This window comes from Panthera pardus, unplaced genomic scaffold (assembly GCF_024362965.1).
Source record: "Panthera pardus isolate Hobbes unplaced genomic scaffold, ASM2436296v1 HiC_scaffold_8, whole genome shotgun sequence".
In the NCBI taxonomy this organism is placed as follows: domain Eukaryota; kingdom Metazoa; phylum Chordata; class Mammalia; order Carnivora; family Felidae; genus Panthera; species Panthera pardus.
The window spans coordinates 51686495-51706238 of NW_026527013.1; the positions used below are offsets into that span (position 1 = coordinate 51686495).

Below are 19744 nucleotides of genomic sequence, written 5' to 3' on the forward strand. Positions count from 1 at the left end.
TGCTCCAAGATACTTGAAGAAATATTTTCCAACAGCAAAATTTAGAAGAAATCACCAAGAAGGGAACAGTTAAAAAACATAAGGTATGCCTATGGGATGTAATATTTCACAGTTCTTAAATTGATGGTAATGCAACCTACTTAATAAAAGGACAGAGGCACCTGGCTGGCTTGGTCAGCAGAGAATGCACCTCTTGATCTTACGGTTGTGAGTTCAACCCCTACGTTGGGCATGGAGCCTACTTAAAAAAATAAAATAAAAGGATGAAAATGCTTGTAATGTTAAACAGGTATGCAGTTTGGGAACTTCAGTGTAAAATGCAAAATGTATGTTATTCATAGCAGAGTGGAGAGGAACATCATAAATGTTAACAATGGTCAAAAAATCATCTGATTTTGTTTCTTTTACTTCTCTCTACATGTCTATATTCTCTAAACTTTGTTGAGTAATATTAACTTTATTTTTTTTAAGTTTATTTATTTTGAGGGGGGAGGGGCAGAGAGAGAGAGTGAGAGAGAGAATCTCAAGCAGGCTCCATACTGCCAGTGTGGGGGCTCAAACTCATAAACTGTGAGATAATGACCCGAAATCAAAAGTCAGACACTCAACCGACTGAGACACCCAGGCGCCCTGAGTAATATTAACTTTATAATTAAAAAGTCACTTTTTAAAAAAAGTATGCCAGGAGACGGTTGGTATGTACCAACTTGGTGGTCAAATTTTAAAATTTTATTTAAAAAATAACAAACAGGTGCCTGGGTGGCTCCGTCAGTTAAGTGTCCGACTCTTGATTTTGGCTCAGGTCATGATCTCATGGTTTGTGGGATTGAGTCCCATGTAGGGGTCTGCACTGTCAGTGCAGAGCCTGTTTGGGATTCTCTTTCTCCCTCTCTCTCTGTCCCTCCCCCATGTGCACGCCCTCTCTTTCAAAAATAAATAAATAAAAATTTTAAGAAAAGATAAAAAATAACAAAGAAATAGAGAAGATTTAAATGTCACATCCATCAACATTTTTCTCTCCTACTATTGAAACAGTGATGGCACATTAATAAAAGTTTGGGGTCAGACAGACCAGAGTTCAAACTCTGTAACCCTTACCAGCTGTGGGACCTTGGACAAATCATTTCATGGCTCTGAGCCTCAGTTTCTTCATCTATAACATGGCATAATCATACTGATAAGCATACCTACTTTGTAGGGTTATTTTGAGAATGAGACAGAAAGTGACTTTCAGCCACTAGGCTAGTTCCCTCATTGTCACTTGGATCCCCAGTATGTACCTGGTGCATAATAGGTGTAAGAAATGAGACAGAAAGAGAGTTTTTTTTTCTCCTTTTATAGCTATCAACTGCCCTGGGAAAGCTGCTTTTAATATTATTTTTCCTTCCGTCCTTGAAGCCCCACATGTTCCATTCAGGCTCCAAATTTGGGATTTCCTTTCTGCCCTCATGGTGCCCATCCCTATTTTCTCATGCAGTCAGGAGCAGCCCATCTCAGCAGGCTCAGAGGTCCCTCTAATGTTTACCAGATCTGACTGCTTTGTCTTGGTTAACACAGGCATATTCTGGGACAAGGATTCTTGTGCTTTTCTTTGATAATCAACCTATAATTTTTTTAAGTTTACTTATTTATCTTGAGAGAGAGTTGGGGGGAGGGACAGAGAGAGAGAGGGAGAGAGAACGAGAATCCCAAACAGGCTCTGCACCACCAGTGCAGATCCTGATTTGGGGTTCAAACTCACAAACCGAAAGATTATGACCTAAGCCAAAGTTGGATGCTTAACCAACTGAGCTACCCAGGTACCCCTCAATGTATAATTTTGTGTGTGGTGGCGCTGGCAGGTCCAGAGAGGGACACTTAGAATAGGGCCCTAGAGTCTACAAAACTGGCTTACAAAACTGGTTCCCCACCAGCTATCTGATCTGGCTCTTCCCCTTTCTGTTTCCTAGTTTTCTTATCTGTAAAACAGGGTAATGGTCTTACCTGCTCTGATGTAGAATCATTGAGAAGAGCAAATACGAGAAGTCACTATCTTGCAGAAGTATCCTCCCAGAGCTGTCTTGTAACAATATGGCCTGAGCTTTCATCAAAGGTGGTGATAAGAAATCACCATGTGAAACTCAATCTCCATTGTTGTCAGATTTATAGAGAATATTATCAGTATATGACTCCAGTGGAGAAGTTTCCTCAGCATGAGAAATTATTGGATTTTTCTGTCAGGAAAATTGGAAGATGCCCTTTCCTCTGATATCAAAGGAAGAGACTGATTCATCTTATTGCCGTTTTTGTCTTGGCTGCCAGGAAGCTTAGAGCTAAATCTGATGCTTAATGACAGCAGTTCCATTAAAACTGATGGGCTTAATTTTATATTTGTATTTCATGAAACTCATTGTACACATCCTCAATCATAAGTTTTCTCAAATTCTTTTGAGAAGAAGGAAGGAAGGAAGGAAGGAAGAAAAAAGAAAGCAAGGAGGGGTGCCTGGGTGGCTCAGCAGGTTAAGCGTCGACTCTTGGTTTCTGCTCAGGTCATGATCTCATGGTTCATGGGTTTGAGACCTATGTCAGGCTCTTCACTGACAGTGAGGGGCCTGCTTGGGGTTCTCTCACTCCATCTCTCTGCCCCTCCCCCATTCATGCACATGCACGCTCTGTCTCTGTCTCTCTCAAAATACACAGACTTTAAAAAGAAAGGGAGAAAAAAAGGGAAGGAGTCAGGTATAGTTTTTTTTTTCAGAGAGAGAGAGAGAGAGAGAGAGAGAGAGAGTGTGTGTGTGTGTGCACGCGCATGCGTGCACAGGGCGCACCACTTGTGCAAGGAGGGGGAAGGGCAGAGGGAGAGGAAACAAAAGAATCTTAAGCAGGCTCCACACCCAGCGAGGAACTCAACCCAGGGCTAGACACAGGACTTGATCTCATGACCCTGAGAGCTGAAATCAAGAGATAGATGTTTAACCGACTGATCCACCGAGGTGCCCCAAGGTATACTTTGAAAAGCATACTTGGCCCACTGTAGCAGCTAAAATATAAGTTTGATTTCTCTAATAGACACGGAGAATAGTTGTGACTTAAATAAATTGGAAGGGTATAGCAATCAGGCCATAAGTAGTCATACCAGGCTGGTATGACTCAAGGTAGGAGGGATCCTGGCTTCTTCTTATCTTGCTGCTCCAGAGTTCCCATGGTGTTGTCTTTGACCACATGTTTCAAGATGGCTTGCCACCAAGTCTCATCCCAGCCAGGGACAAATGGGAACATGGGGGGCACATGCCTTGGGACTCATGACCTCATAGTTACACACGTCTCTTCCATTCACATCCTATTGGCCAAAATTTAAATCACATGATCATATCTAACTTCAAGAGAAGCTGGGATATTTAGTCTTTGAGGTGCTATGTCCCACTAAAAATCAGGAATCCTATTAACTATAGAATAGATTTTGAAGGATATCTACCAGCTTCTGTGGCATCCACCATCTCGGATGTATTTTTTGCACATGATTACACTCCAGCCTGCCCTAATTTCACTCTCACCCCCTCTAATCAGTCGGGCTTCCATGCTGCTCTCAAAGTGCTTTCCAATTCGGAGTGCTATTATGGCACTCCCCTGCTCACACACCAACCCTGAATCCCTAGTACCTAGAAAAGTCATTCTCAAACTTTAACATGCATCAGGAATCACCTGGAGAGTATGTTAAAACAGAGATGTCTGAAGCCCCCTGGCAGAGCTTCTGATTCAGTGGGTCTAGGTCCTGAGAATTTGCATCTTTAGTAAGTTCCCAGGTGATGCTGATGCTGCTGGCTCAAGGACCACACTTTTGTTTTTTTAAAGATTTCATTTATAAGTAATCTGTACCCCCAATGTGGGGCTCGAACTCACAACCCCTAGAGCAAGAGTCGCATGCTTTACCGACTGACCCAGCTAGGTGCCCCCAGGACCACACTTTGAGAACCACTGAACTTGAGACTAAATCCCATGCCCCTTAACCTGCTATTCACAGCCAGCCTGTTCTCAACCTACTTTCCAGCTTCATTTCTTATCCTTCCCTTCCCCCTCCACACACCCAAGGCTCCAGTCACAGTGCAGTTCTCACCTCTAAGCAGGCCAGCTGTTCACACCTTTGTGCCTTGCTGTTCCTTTTGTCTGCAATGTCTTCTGCCTGGCAACTTCCTTTCCACATCCTCTCTGAATCCTTTCCTGACCCTCTAAACTGTTGTTAAGTCATTCTGTGCCCTAGGTCCCTGCAGACTTTGTACATTCTTCTATTATGGTTCTTCAAAGAGCTCTCAGCCATGGCAACAAGGTCACTGAGTGAGGAAACAGGAGTATGAATGAGGAAAGGGAGGCAAGCAGATGGAGTGAATGAACAAAGGAGGTGAGTGAAAAGAAGAAATGATGAGTTAATACATGAACAGGTGAGTTATGGTCCATTTGTGTTTGGTTGTCTCCATTAAGTCCTGAGCTCTGGAGCAGAAAGGGAAATTACTCCCTGACCACATTAGTACAAAGTTACAGCCGTCACTTACTTCTTAGCAAGATTTAACTGGGACCCCGTATCCATCAAGCCAATCCCCCAGAGTGTTCAGGAGCTGGCAGGGGCTGGGGACTCACACTGGGTCATTTCCTGACATCAGGGCTTAACCTCCATTCAATCCTCCCTATTCTCATGCACGCTGGTGTTTCCAAAAGTCAGTTATAAGACATTTGGGACTGTGGAGAAACAATGATGGTGGATGCCTTTCAGGGCCAAGATACAAAAGGCTTTTTCACCAGACAAGTGATAAGGTGTCAGGGTTGTTTCAAATTAAAATAGTAGGTTTGAGGTGCTAGAGGTTCCCCCCCGCCATGGGGAACCCAGCTTCCTCCAACACCCATAAAGGAAGTCTCCTTTGGCTCCAGCAGACACGGATGTGGCCATTAGAAGGGACTCCCTGGCCCACTGTGGTTGTCAACTCAGCGATGGTGCTGAGCATTTCCTGCACCACAGCTGCATAGTTTCAGAAGGCATTGCACCTCTTTGAGCTTCACTGTCCTCCTCTGCAGGGTGGAAATAGTTCTATTCACCTTGTAGGTGTGTGGTGAGCATCAAAACATGCCAGTAGAGGGCCCAGTGCAGCACTAGGCAGATAGTAGGTGTGCGACAGAGAATAGTGTTCTCGCAACTGATCCTTCAAAGCCTTTTCCCTCATGAACCAGGCCCAGTCAGAATTCTGGGGTTCTTCCTCCTATTTATAACACCTGTCTTCCTCTCTCACAATTTTACCTAATTTGGGGATCTCGACTGTCATCCTACCTCCTCCATAAAATGGTCTCTGCTCCTGGAACTCTTTACCAGTGATGCTTCTCTGGGGAGGTCTGGCTTAATGAACATGGAAGTGAATGGTTAAGCAGGGGATCTGCAAGCTGCACAGGTTGTGCAGTGCCCAAACCTAGGAGTGTCATTCATATCGGCCATAAGGGAGTGGGGCCCCAGTGAGTTCTATAATGAAGAGTCTGTGTCTGCAAGTCAAATGGACTTGAGTTTGAATCTTGCCTCAACGATGATTAATTGCTGATCACCTAGGCTTGTTTTCCTCATCTGTGAATGGGATGTTATTAGTACCCACCATGTGGGGTAGCTGAGATTTGTAACTTAACAAGTTTAGAACAGTGCCTGGTACAGAGCTAACATTTACTGAGTACTTAATTTTATGGCCAATTCACTAATCAAATTCATTAATGAAATTAAGTGTTAGGTGTCTTTTCTGAGAAGGTTCTAAGCAATCTGCGAACAATGAGTCACTGAAAAACAGCAGCCAGACTCTGCACCTAGTGGGAGGCAGGCCCTCATGCTGTCCTCTCTCAGAACTCCACTCCAGCCTTCCTTCTTGCCAAAGTCCACTTTCATTAGTCAGGCCCTTTTTTAGTTGACAAGTGATGAAACACCAAAGCAACCTAGCTTAAGCCTAAAAAAGCATTTGTGGACTGATGTAATTGGAAGGTCCAATGGGAGATCTAGGGCTCCAGCTACATCATTAAAACTTTATCTCCTTCTCCATCTCCTGGCTCTGCCTTTCTGAGTTGGCTTTATTCTCAGGCAGGTTCTTCCCCATGGCAAGAAAGTGGGTCACCAGGTGGTCTAAGCTTACATTCTAAGGCTTTTGACCCAAAAGAAGAGAAATCCTCTTCTCTCAGCATCAGAACAAGCTTATGGAAGGCCTCTGACTGGCCCAGTTCAAGTCAGATGTCCGTTCTTTGGACCAATTATCATGGATAAAGAATAGGGTGCTGTGACTGGCCAAGTTGGGGTCATGTATCCATCCTAGTTTGACAGTCCCACAAGAGCCATATGGAATGGGGAAGCGGCAGGTCTAACAGTAGTGCTGAGCATACAAGAATGTTGCCTGTCCTTGACATCCTTCTTTATGGCTCAGTTCACAGGTCACTTCCTCAGGGAACTGTCCCCTCCCTTGTCCTGTGTAGACCTCAACCTTCCCACAGTAAATTTACAAATTATTTTCTGACTCCCTGACTAATCTGGGACCAACTTGAGACAGGGATGAGAGCACATTTATTCATCTCTATCGCCTATACCTTGTTTCCTTCCCGGGCTGTGGAAGAGACATTATTGGTGGCCTATCCAGCATCCATTTCCCTATTCCTACTCAGATCTTTATTGAGTTCCCCCTTCTTTCCCCATTGCCTTGGGCTTGGTGGGGAAGCAGATTCCACTCTCACTAGTTAAAACCCATCAGAGTCATCCCTTGCCACAGTGACTGGTTCAGGAATAGGCATGTGAGAGTTTGTTTGGGCCAGCGAGACATAAGGATATTTGGGAAAGGCTTCTTGCTTTTGGGTGGGCCAGTGAAACCAGTTGGCTCCTTCCTGCCCTCTCTTGTGCTGGATGTTGACTGCTACTGGCTGCACAGCTGGAAGAAAATTCAGTTTAGGCAAAAGCTGACATCATAGAAGGCAGTACAGAGATAACCTGGACCCTTCATGGCCCTGTTGAGATGTTGGGTTGGCCAACCCTGGAGGCCATCCTGCCCCAGGACCACCAAGCCCCAAACCAACACATTTCCTTGTTATGAATCCACTTGGAGCTGAGGGTATTGTTACTTGCAGCCACAAGTACCCTGAGAGCTCTTCCTGAATGAATGACATGGGTGAGTGTCCAAAGGCTGAGAGCCACCAAGCATGCCCTCCCCTGCCACCCACACCAGTTCTTTTCTTTTCTTTTTTTTCTTTCTTTCACACCAGTTCTTTTCTAACCTGTAGTTAACAGACATTCAAAGATTTGGGATACTTTAAAAAAAAAAAAAAAACCACAGCAGTCACTTTACTTTTAGGTTTGCACTTTACAAAACCACAAGGGAGAAGTCCTTGAGGGAAAGAGGGGAGGGAGTGGGGGATAGTAAAGAGGGGGAAGCACAGAGTAGGCCTCAGGCCAGCCCAACAGGGCCTCCCATGTCCTGGTTGTACAGAGCTAGACCAACAACTTCAGGGAAGGGCCACAGACCTCTACAGACTGTCATCATTTGACATTAACAGGCAGTCACAGGCCTAGGGTTCCGGCAGGCCAAGGAAAGAAGTGGGCTCCCTAGCCCTCCTTCCCCCAGGCCAGGGGAAGACAGTCTGAGGCAGGGGTGAAGTCTACCCATCCAGCAGCTTTAGGATGCTCTCACGTTCCTTCAGAGTCTTCCAAGCCTGGTCCTTCTCCTTCTTGGTGGGGGTCCGCTTCTTCTGCCGGGCAGCCATGATCTTCCGGAAGGCATCCATGACCTCGTTGTCTGCCATGCGGACCCGCTGTCTCAGCTCCTGCCGGCTTACTTCCTCCTTTGCCAGCCTGTAGGGACCAGCCAACCAAGGTGTCATGGGAAGCCCACCTCCATAGTGGGTCCCTCTCCCTCTTCCAGACTGAACCCACCTACCACCCCAGGATGGCACTCCTGTGGGCTGTTTCATACCAAAAAGCAAAGTTACTGAACCACACTTCTACGATACTATGTGCTAGTTACTACCTTAAGCCCTTCAAATATGTCAGCACAGTTAATCCTCATAACAGCCTTGTGAGGTAGGTACTATTATCCTGATGTTACCAGTGATGACAGAGGTCAAGGAGAATAAAAAACACTCCTAAATCCTACAGCTAGTGAGTAGGAGATCTGAATTAAGGCAGGCTGGCTCCACGCAATCATCTTTAAAAGGTATTCTAGTGTTAGCAGAAGACCTGCTGACTTCAGTATCCAAATTCCAGAGCAACCTAAGGGTCTAGGCAGCCTGAGTGGGTGAGATGCCAAACCAACCCCTGTAAATGAAATCTGACCTATCAATTCCACTGTTGGTGGAACTGGAAGGTGGCTTAGAGATGCGATCTAGTCCAACGTGTTAATTTTCCAGAAGGGGAAGCTGCTGCTCAGGGTAGGAGATACCTTGCTTAAGGCCCTGGAGCTGGTCAATAGCAGAGCTGAGGACTGGATTCTAGGCTTCTAACAACCCAAGCTAGTTCCTTCACTGTCCACTACCTTTTTTAGAAGTTTGTTTATTTGTTTATTTTTAATGTTTTATTTATTCTTGAGACAGAGAGAGACAGAGCATGACCGGGGGAGGGGCAGAGAGAGAGGGAGACACAGAATCCAAAGCACCATCTGAGCTGTCAGCACAGAGCCCGACGCGGGGCTTGAACCCACAAACTGTGAGATCATGACCTGAGCTGAAGTTGTACACTTAACCAACTGAGCCACCCAGGTGCTCGAGAAGTTTGTTTGTTTGTTTATTTATTTATTTATTTAGAGAGAGCGCACGAGAGAGCGCGTGCGCACTCGAGTGGGGGTGAGGCAGAGAAATAGGGAGAGAGAGAGAGTCCCAAGCAGCCTCTACACTGAGCCGGACGTGGGGCTCAATCTTGTGACCGCAAGATCATGACCTGAACCGAAATCAAGAGTTGAACGCTTGACTGACTGAGCCACCCAAGCACCCCAGTGTCCACTACTTCTATATCTGCACATCTTTGTTTCTCCCTCTCATTCAATCTTTCTCTCCTCTCCACCCCACTCAGTATCTCTTTCATCTGTTATTTTTCCTCTTCTTGTCCTTGCATGAAAGGGAACTAGAAAGAGGCTTTGCATTCAGCCTTGGGCTCAAGTGGCAGCTTGGTTGTTGACTGGCTGTGTGACCTTCAGCAGAGTACTCACTTCATTGGCCCTTCACTTCCTCATCTAGTAAAGAGGTGAAATACCACCTACCCCCTGGACTGTAGTCCAGATTAAACAGGAGGGTGTAAATAAAGTCCCTGGCACACAGCAGGCACTCAGTAACCCTTATCCTTAAGCACTCCCTTAGCAGTTTGTCACCAAGCAGTTCCCCCTCCTTTTAATGGTGCACCTCTTTACCAATTACCCACTTGTAGACCACAAGCCCTTTGCTGTCCCTCTTCCTAGCCCCCAGTACAACGTGTAAGAGACAGGCAGAGCTGGCCAAATGCGTGTGCCCTGCCCTGTTGTGGCTCTGTGAGGCAAAGACATACACCTGCTCGTGAGAAGCAAGGAGACTCAGTTGGACGACTTCTCTACCTCCCCTCAAAAAGGGCAACAACTACCATAATCTCCCTCCAGAGATCACCTATACTTTTGTCATGACCAATGCAGGGCAAGATGGATGGGAGTCAAAATGAAATGAAAGATATTCTGACTAATTTCTTAAAGAACTGATCCTAAAACAAGGCAATTTCCAGTGAAGAGCCAATAATAATCATGGATGTCCAACAAAATGTTAACAGTTGATAAATCTAGGTACAGAGTATATTGGCGTTTACCATACAACTCCTTCAGATGTTCTGTGTTTATGAAATTTTTCATAAAAATGTTAGAGGAAAAGAAGATAAGCATGAAAAGATTAAAAAAATAAACCATGCAACAATGTGAATATAGGTAATACCACTGAACTGTACTTTTTAAAATGGTACAGAGTCAATTTCATGTGTTTCTTTCACAATTATAAGTAGGTAAATAAATAAATCACAGATGTCTAAGCCTTAGAGTCTGTGGTATCTGGCAATATTTTTTTCAAGGCTCTCCTGGTGATTTAGAGGCCCTCCCAGGGAAGCCTATTGTAAAGCGCCCAGAAGGTGACCAGCAGCGACCAAAGCCTTCTCAGCCACTCCCAGGCCCGTGCATCCCGTCCACACTAACCTCAGCAGGTCATGCTTTTTGGTGCGGTTGTGGGCACTGAGCGCCTTCAGCTCGGCCTGCCGTTTGCGCAGCTCTGCGAGTACCTCATCTTCCGAGTCCTCTGCGGGGCGGTCCTCAGACTCCAGCAGACCCTGGGCGATCAGCTCCTCCTTGATGCGGCTCTCCAGGGACTTGGTATGTGGTACACTACAGGAAGGTAGCACTTAGCTCCAGGGCCAGCTTAGAGGGGGGACCCGAAAGGTTCCCAAGGCTAGTGACACATTCCTTTCTCTTTGGGCACTCCCTATCTATCTAGGTATAAAAATATAGAGAAAATGATACGAGCTGGAACTCTGAAACTCCTAGAAAACCTAGGAGTAAAGCTCCTTGACATGGGTCTTGGCAATGACTTTTTGGCTGTGACACCTAAAGCACAGGCAATAAAATAAAAAACAAGTGGGACTACATCAAACTACAAATTGCTTCTGCACAGCAAAAGAAATCATCAACAAAGTGAAGAGACAACTTACGGAACAGGAAAAGATATTGTAAACCATATATCTGATTAGTTAATATCAAAAATAAAGAACTCATATAACTCAAAAGCAATAAACCTGCCCAATTAACAAATGGGCAAATATCCTGAACAGACATTTCTCCAAAGAAGATATACAAAACACCAGTAGATACGTGAAAAGATGCTCAATATCCCTAGTTAAGGTATCTTGCACCCCCATGTTCACTGGGGGTGCATTATTTACAATAGTCAAGATATGGAAGCAACCTAAATGTCCATCAATGGATGAATGAATAAAGAAGTTGTGGAATGTATATATACACACACACACACACACACAATGCACACATTCAATAGACTGTTATTCAGCCTTAAAAAAACAAGGAAATCCTACCATTTGTGACAACATGGATAGACTCTGAACGCATTATGCTAAGTGAAATAAGTCAGAGAAAAACAAATACAGTATGATCCCACTTATATGTGAAATCTAAAAAAAAAGTTCATAGAAAGAAATCAGACTTTTCATTACCAGAGGAGGAGGGTGGGGGGAAGGGAATTGGGGGAAGGTGGTCAAAAGTTACAAACTTCTAGTTATGAATAAACACTGGGATATAATATGACTGTAGCTGACACTGTTTTATGTTATATACAAAGTTGTTAAGAGTGTAAATCCTGGAGCGCCTGGGTGGCTCAGTCAGTTAGGCATCCAACTCTTGGTTTTGGCTCAGGTCATGATCTCACGGTTCGTGAGCTTGAGCCCCACATCAGGCTCTGCACTGACAGTGTGGGGCCTGCTTGAGATTCTCTCTTTCTCCCTCTCTCTGCCCCTCCCCTGCTCCCAATGTCTCTCTCAAAAAAAAAAAAAAAAAAAAAAAAGAGTGTAAATCCTAAGAGTTCTCATCACAGAATTTTCTTTTTATTGTGTCTATGAGAAGATGGATGTCAGCTGAACATGTTGTGGTGATCATTTCACAACACACGTAATTTACACATGTAAAATCAGACCATGTACGTTTTGTACATTGTACATGTATACCTTAAATTTATACAAGGACGTATGTCAATTTTTTCTCAATATTTTGGAAAAAATACAGACAGACATGGTCTTATTTCAAACATAGGCCAACACATGTGAATTGTAAAAAAATCTAGAAAAACCTATAATGCTAACAACTCAGAGATAACCACTATTATTTACGTCACTATTATACACATTACTGTTATTTTGCTGTTATTAACATTCCACATATAAAACTGTGTTTTATTAGGGGTGCCTGGGTGGCTCAGTCAGTTAAATGTCTGACTCTTGGTTTCACTCAAGTCACGAATTTGTGGCTAGTAAACTTGAGCCTCGCATCGGCTCCATGCTGTCACTGTGGAGCCTGCTTCAGATTGTCTCTCTCTCTTTCTCTCTGGCCCTCCCCTGCTTGTACTCTTTCTCTCAAGATAAATGAACTTAAAAAATTTTTAAATATGTTTATATTTTGTTATATAATATTTATTTACTATCTATATCCCAGATTTTGTCTCATGTCATTTCCTATCTTTTATATTATTCTAGTTTTCTATATACACACATTTAAATATACGCTGAGTAAAAACAGGATCAAACTGTATTGTGCTACAACTTTTTCTTCACTTAGCACTTTAGTGTTTACCTTTTTTCATGTCAATTAACTGTGTTTCTCAAAAACGATTAGTAGTTATAAGTAATTTTACCATATGGAGTTATATCAATTTAGCCAAACAATCCGTTTCAGTTGGACATTTAGGTTGTTTGTGGTATGAACAGGGCTATGATGAACAACCTGTACTTAAGTCTGTGCATGCAGAAATGCTGGGCCAGCATGCACATGTGAAACTTTCATTGGGCTTCATCTAAATGCCCTCAACCTCTCTTAATGAAGACCTTCCCATGTTAGGATAAAAGAAGTCAACAGAAGCAGGGACCAGATAGTAGGAATGTGGACAGGGTTGTCACTCACCTGAAGGGCTTGTTCTGATTGCGGGGAGAGGTGCTTGCCCCGTCGGCCCCTGATTCTTTCCCAGACATGTCAGGAATAGGAGAGTCCTCCATAGGGGAAATAATATTTTCCTAGAAGAACACAGAAGTGGGACAGAAAAAAAAAAAAAAAAAGAAATGGGAGGGAGAGAGTAAGAGCTGTAATATTTCCATTTTCTTGCTCCTCCCTGACCTACAGTCAGAGTCTTCAGTCTTCACAGACCAGAAATATTCTTTCATTGCTCCCATCGCTCTGGAAGCCTTCCCAAACTGATTCCAGGAAGCTCTGATCATTTTAGAAATGCCTCTTTTTTACTGATACCAAAAGAAGACAACACAGAAAAGCAATGAGAAAACACTCAACAACAGTAAAGAGAAGAGCCAAGGTTTGTTAAGCGTTTGGAATGTATGTTAAGCATGTTGTGACAGAGGCTGCTGGCTGTCCAGCTACACTACATTTCCCAGACTTCCTTGTGGTCAGATGTGGCCATGTGACAAACTCTCTCCAGTGGAAAGCGATCAGAAGAGATAAGAGCCACAGCCAGTCATGGCCATAAACCCCATAAACCTTCCTTCACACATTCTTCCTTGCTCTTTTTCTGTGGGCTTGGAGTAGTAATCATACCCAGAATGACCTTGTGCAGAGCAGGTTTAGGGTGGCAAAACCATCACAGACGGGGTCCTTGTCTGATGGGGTGGGGATGAGATCTCTCCCCTCCCCCACCTCAGCCAACCTGGAACACGTGGCCCCAGACTGTTACACGAGAGAGAAAAACACTACTGTGTTTGAGCCAGGGAGAAAACTAAGGCTCAGTGAGGTGAAAGGATGTGCCTAAGGGCCAGATAGTGGGCATAAAGAAAGGGACTCTGTATCTGGGGTTTGAATCCTGCTTCTGTTTATTAGCTGCATGACTCCAACCAAACAGTTCCTTTTTCTGAGCCTCAATCTTCTAGTATGTAACATGGAGCAAACCGCTGTCCTTGCCTCCAACAAAAGGATGCGTGGAAAGCCCCTTGCACAGGGGTCAGCCCTTAGCCAACATTCAGCAAAAGTAACTGTGGTATAGTGGCTACTTCTGGGACAGGTTACAGACTGGGGGGGTTGACACAAGAGAGGGTTGTGTAGGATATTGGCAAGCTTTGTTTCTGTTAGGCTATATATACATGTGTGCTCATATATGAAAATTTATCAATTTATACATGTACTATCTCTGCACCTTTATAAATATGTGATATACTTCAAAAGAAAATAAAACATTAAAACAGAAAGCATGCATAATTCTGTCTTGAGTTAGGATGCTCACCTCCACCAGGGCCTGTAGGAGGCGCTGCGTCAGAGCACCAAAGGGGCACCCATCTTCGGGCTGTTCATGCTGGGCCTCAGATTTCTTCAGCAGGGCATCCACATCTGAAGTAGACAGAGAAGTGGTACACAGGTGGGCTAAGTTCTTCTAGGAACTCAAGTCCTGGCCTGGTGTGGGCAGGAAGGCGAGGGGCCTACCTTTAGTGTCCAGTTCGGTCAGTGGCCCCATAAGGCCTTTCTTCTTGTCTGCCACGGCTGCTGCCCGGGCCCCATCCTTCTGTTCCTCCAGCAGGTCCTCCTGTGCCCAGCGTTGGGAGTAGTGCTTCCCCAAGGGTGGGATCTGGTGGGGAGATGCCACCCGGCCCAAAAAGGGTAAACACTGGCAAGCCATGCCTGGGGTTGGTAGGGGCTCTCTGCGCACTTTGGGCAATGCCAAAAAGCTCATGATTCGTTCCTTCACTTATCTGTCTCCAAGTACCTACCCCAGGGCCGAGGCCTATGCTTTGCGTAGATGGGAAGAAACAAAGGAGATAAAAATCTATATGCTTACAGTCTGGTAAGGGAGACAGGTACATAATGAACTAAGACACACACAGGGGCCAGTATGGAAAATTTCCAAGATACAGGTGCAGAATGGTATGTGTACACGGACCATCTCAAGTCACAGCTATTGTCCCTAGAAAGAACTAGGAAGCTTAGGGTCAGGAGAGGAAATCGTCTTTTGTATTACTTGAATTTACTACTGCCTATATGGACTACCTTTTCAAATAAATTTTCTTTTTCAAGTAAGTTTTTTAAAAATTCAAAGAACTGATGTGCTAGAGGTAGGTCAAGGTGCTGTGGCACATGAAAGAGAAATTTTCTGCAAGCAATCTGCAAAGGCATTTTGGTGGAGATAAGAGATCAGTGCTTTGAAGGATGAGCTAGTTTGCCAAGGGAAAAGGAGGAGCATGTACAGAGGCCCAGAGACCAGCAAGGATCCTGTGTGGGCCTAGAGTGAGGGTAAGGTGCTTGTTGGGGCTGGTAAATGCAGCAGTGAGGAGGGGGAATGACTGAGGAAACTGGAGACGGGTGGTGGGTCTGTGTCACCAAGGACCAAACTACTTGGAATCGATCTTGTGCCAAAGAGGAGCCAGAGGAGGCCTGGGAACAGGGCTGTGTCACATCTGATCATGACAGCTGGACTATGGGAGAGTTCTCCCAAACACTTCTCTTATTTTCTACATTTTCTTTGATGGAAACTGTTTTATTTACATCATAAGAAACCTAACTTTTACATACTAAAGAAAAAAAAAAGTCCCTTTGGAGACAGGGAACTGTCTTGACACCACTTGGACAAAAACTGATGAAGTCTTGAATCAAAGCAGAGGGGCACCTGGGTGGCTCAGCTGGTGAAGCGTTTGACTTTAACTCAGGTCATGATCTCACCATTCCTGAGTTCAAGCTCCGACTGAGGCTCTGTGCTGACAGCTCTGAGCCTGGAGTCTGCTTCAGATTCTGTGTCTCCCTCTCTCTCTGCCCACTCGCATTCTGTCTCTCTCTCTCTCAAAAATAAACAAACGTTAAAAAAAAAAAAAAAAGCAGAGGGGATGGAGATGTTGGTACAAAGAACAGCCTTACTGAAGGAGATCCATTAGGATGTATGTGGTGATCATTTGGAGGGTATAGAGAGGAAACAATGCAAGAAGAAAGCTGACAATTAGAGCCAGGGTGCCTGGGTGGGTTAATGCATTAGATAGGAGGTTGGGCAGGGTGGGGGAAGGAAAAAGATACATGACTTTGGGATTTTTGATTTTGAGGCACTTCTCAAGTCCTCTAGTTCGTCACCATGTCTACTAAGGTCCAATGTTTCTACCTTGTAATGTTCAGCTTCATCTTCTGGTGGTTTCAGTAGTTCTTCTAGCGTGCGTACCTCCTCACTGGTAATATCAGCACAGTAGGGCTCCACTGAAGCCCAGAACCTGCAGGGAGAAGCAGATCCTGAATGGGAATCTCCTGTCCCACCAGCCTCAGTCCCAGACCCCTCCACAGCCTTTACTATTTGAATCCAAAGGCCCCTCTATGTTCTCTGGCCCGGAACCTGTTGGGCGCATCATTCTTGGGGATCCGTGGCACGTCAATTGGGTCATCAGTGAATTCATATTCCTGGATCTTGGGCTGAAGGTTTTTGGATTTGGGCCGTCCGGGGCCAGGGCCAGGCCCATGTCCCGCTTTTCCTTCCAGTTTCTGCTTCTTCGGCTTCCCATGTTTGGGGGGAGCTCCAAGCTCGTGGTCTCGACCCAGCTTCAGGAATCGGCGATCACCTTTCTTATCTTGCCAGTCAGTGAGGATCTGAAATTTACAGAGGACTGTCACTGAGAGGGAGAAAGGAAATGAGAGGACAATTCTTTCTCCTAGTGAAGAATTAGGATCTAGAACTTGAGAAGACTCCAAGGTCTTTTTATTTACCCATCTCCTGTTTAGTAAACTCCTAAGCATCCTTCAAAACTCAGCTCCTTTTCTGTGCCTGCCTCACAGAACTTTATTCATATACTTGTCATCATTCCATTCATTTGTCTGTATTGACTCACCTCTGTATCACCCAAACCACTTACAGTGTTTAGGTCAAACAAATGATCATGCCCTAGTGCATGTTAGCACTGGAATATGCTGGTGGTAACTTTTGGGGGAATGCAAACAAGCCTCCCAGCAAACCTTCACTTCAAATGTCACCACAACTGGGAAGCCTTCTCGACATCAGTTACCCAGCTTCTTAGAAGCTATAATACAACTGATTATGCCACAGCCCTGATCAAAAAGCTTCAGTGCACTTTCAGGGATCACAAGTTAACTATTCATCCTTTGAGCTCCAATTAAAAAGGCCTCTTTGTGTCTCTGACACTTTGTACCTCCACTGCAGGCCCAATTGTGTTGTTTGGTCAACCTGGAATGAACAGGATACCTTGTCTTTTCAACTAGACTATAAGCTACTGGAGACCAGAAAACTTATCTTAACTATCTCTGTTCCCCAGGATCTGGCATAGTATCTGGCCCACGGGGCTGAGGGGATATTTATGTTGTCAACAGAAATGATCAGAGTAGTACCAAATAACATTTGAAATACTCAGGGTCAGACATCAACCGATGTTTTGCAAAAGTATCTCTTTTAATCCTCACAAAAGCTCTGAGGTACCTCCTATGATTCATCCCTGTTTGCAGATTTGGAACTGATGCTCAGAGATAGGAGGCAACTGTCCCAAAATCATACAGCTAGGAAACAGCAACACTAGCAAGTGCTTAGGCCAGGATTCAAATACAGGTCTCCTCAGTCCCGTTCCTTTAGTACTTCTAACCATAACCAACATCACCTGTATTTGTCTGACCTCCCTTTCCCTTTAGTTGGCAAACTCCCTGAAGACCAGAAGTGTCCTAATAATTACTTCTAATGACTAGCACCCAAAACATAATGGGGGTTCGGAGGTCAGTAAATTAGAAATCTTGAAATTTATGAGGATTGTGCACATTCTTGTGTATTCTACATGTCACCCGAGCCCAGTTTAGGCCTCTCCTCACCCCTCTAAGCTCCTGTACCTCAAGGCCTCAGCTGGTGGGGCTAACTCAATGACCCATCCCATCACTTGTCACAGTCCACCCTGGTGATATCCTCTCTGTAGGGTATCACCTGGGTTTCAGCCTCGAGAACCCGTAGGCGCCGGCTGGCAGAGGAAAGTAGGGTCTCAAGCTCCAGCTGCAGAGTGTCCAGCTCCTCAATGCCGATGCCATCATCCTCAGAGCGGGCCAGCACTGCCGTGTAGCGTGGACAAACCTTCAGGTGGTCCACAGACTTGAAGTCATGGAACTGCAAGGGGCAGTCCTTCAGTTCACTCATGGCCCAGGATACGGGACCCTGTGGAACTGGAGAGAAGAGAGCCATGGATAGGAGATAAAATGGGAGAAGAAAAGTCGAAGAGCTCCCTCCATCTAGGGACAGTTTCAAGGGGAAAGCCAGGCTTCAGTACCCTATTGACAAGGTCAATGGCACAGCTCCTACTCAGAGAGCCCTTACTGTGCATTAAGCTAAGGGCAGACGTTTTACTGGTTTCTCATCAATTCCTCACCCAACCCCATAAAGAGGGACAATGGTGACCTACACTTTACAGATAAGGGAACTCAGACTCCAAGGATTTTACCTGCCCAAGTTTACCAAGATGCAATCTGAATCCAGGTAGTTTTGAGTCTGTGTCACTAATTACCATGATATACTATGCCCTGTCTTTCTGATGCTCTTCTGTTCTCCACTTGGGTTCTGCTAAGCCCCTGAACTCCAAACATCCATTCTTACATTGTTAATGTTCTCTGTGCCTCCCAGCCTCTCCTTGTCTCACCCCTTCCCATCTTTGTCCCTTCTCTTTGCCCCTGACAGTGGTTAAGAATGTGGGATGGTTGGGGCGCCTGGGTGGCTCAGTCAGTTAAGCGTCCGACTTCGGCTCAGGTCACGATCTCACAGTCCGTGAGTTCGAGCCCCGCGTCTGGCTCTGTGCTGACTACTCAGAGCCTGGAGCCTGTTTCAGATTCTGTCTCCCTCTCTCTCTGACCCTCCCCCGTTCGTGCTCTGTTTCTCTCTGTCTCAAAAATAAATAAATGTTAAAAAAAAAAATTAAAAAAAAAAAAAAAAGAATGTGGGATGGTAAGGGGTGCCTGGGTAGCTCAGTTGGTTAAGCGTCTGACTTTGATTCTGGTCATGATCTCCAGGGTCATGGTTCAAGACCCAGGTTGGGCACTGTTCTGACAGCTTGGAGCCTGGAACCTGCCTCGGATTCTGTGTCTCCCTCTCTCTCTCTCTGCCCCTCCCCCTCTCGTGCTCTGTGTGTCTCCCTCAAAAATAAACATTAAGAAGTTAAAAAAAAAAAAAAAAAAAGAATGTGGGCTGATAAACAGGACATACCTGGGTTCAAGCCCAGCCTTTTACCATTTTCTATTTACATAGCTCTGATTATGTTTTTTAACCTTCCTGAGTCTCGATTTTCCCATCTACAAAATGGGGACAAAAGAAATCTGAGTCTGTTTCCCCATAAGAAGTCTGAATTTGTAAAATGGGGATCACAATAGTACCTACCTCCCCGGGATGTTCTGAGGATTAAGAGAGGATGCTCGTCAAGAGCCCAGTTCAGTGCCTGACACAGAAGTGCGCCTGTTTAATGTCTGGCCCCTCCCGTGGGTCGCCCCAGTGACTCGCCTTCAGGGTCCCCGTCCTCCAGGGACCCCCTAACGCGGCCCCTACCCCCTCTACCTCCTCACTGCAGCCTCCTGCAGCCTCCTACGGCCCCCAGGCCGCGGGAGGGGTTGGGGAGTTCCGGTTGGTGGGAGCAACCGCCCCGGAACTGGCTAGGGGCGGGCCCCCTGCAGAAGACGCGCGGGTGGGAGACGCGAGGGAGAGCCCAATATGGCTTGCGGGGAAGGGTTTGCAGGCCGCGAGCGAGCCCACTGCAGGTGGGATGGGGGCGGGGGTATGCCTCGGGCCTACTCTGGGGAACAGCCGGAGGCTGGGGGCGGGGCTCGGCAGCCGAGATCTTAGCCCGGCAGTTAGTTCCGCCGTGCCCCAGGGGCTTCAGGTAGGAGGGGCCCAGAGAAAAGATAGGGGCGCGGAACCGGAAGGAACGAAGAGCTCCTCTGCCTCGCCTTGTCCTAATATGGTGCCCAACCTGAGGCCGGGCTGCACCATTGCCTGACTATGGGGAAAGACAGCAAAGACGACAAGAAGGCCAAAGTCACAAGCGAGAGCTACACTCATA

General features: G+C 45.6%; 2 protein-coding genes across 6 annotated transcripts in view; one reads left to right on the forward strand and one right to left on the reverse strand.

Annotated features, from left to right (window-relative positions):
- OGG1 (8-oxoguanine DNA glycosylase) overlaps window positions 1-19744 on the forward strand; it is a 44603-nt gene that overhangs the window by 21282 nt on the left and 3577 nt on the right. Inside the window, exons 8-9 of one of the 2 annotated variants that reach the window (XR_008420490.1) lie at window positions 4282-4375; window positions 12870-13742. The gene's annotated coding sequence lies outside the window, so the exon portion shown is untranslated. Of the gene's footprint in view, window positions 1-4281; window positions 4376-12869; window positions 13743-19744 lie in introns of those variants that run through there. The other variant, XR_008420489.1, reaches the window with a different exon arrangement.
- On the reverse strand, window positions 7318-19651 carry TADA3 (transcriptional adaptor 3). 4 transcript variants are annotated; one of them, XM_019428239.2, is made up of 9 exons: window positions 19243-19642; window positions 17635-17867; window positions 16054-16304; window positions 15829-15934; window positions 14172-14313; window positions 13975-14078; window positions 12654-12763; window positions 10170-10355; window positions 7318-7825 (listed from the first exon to the last, which is right to left on the reverse strand). In XM_019428239.2, the coding sequence occupies exons 2-9, from the start codon at window positions 17839-17841 to the stop codon at window positions 7633-7635; spliced, it is 1299 nt and encodes a 432-aa protein (XP_019283784.1). In that variant the 5' UTR covers window positions 17842-17867; window positions 19243-19642; the 3' UTR covers window positions 7318-7632. The 4 variants fall into 4 exon arrangements, with proteins under 4 accessions (XP_019283784.1, XP_019283783.1, XP_019283785.1 ...); XM_019428238.2 differs by having other exon boundaries at window positions 19069-19642; XM_019428240.2 differs by lacking the exon at window positions 19243-19642 and adding an exon at window positions 18143-18165.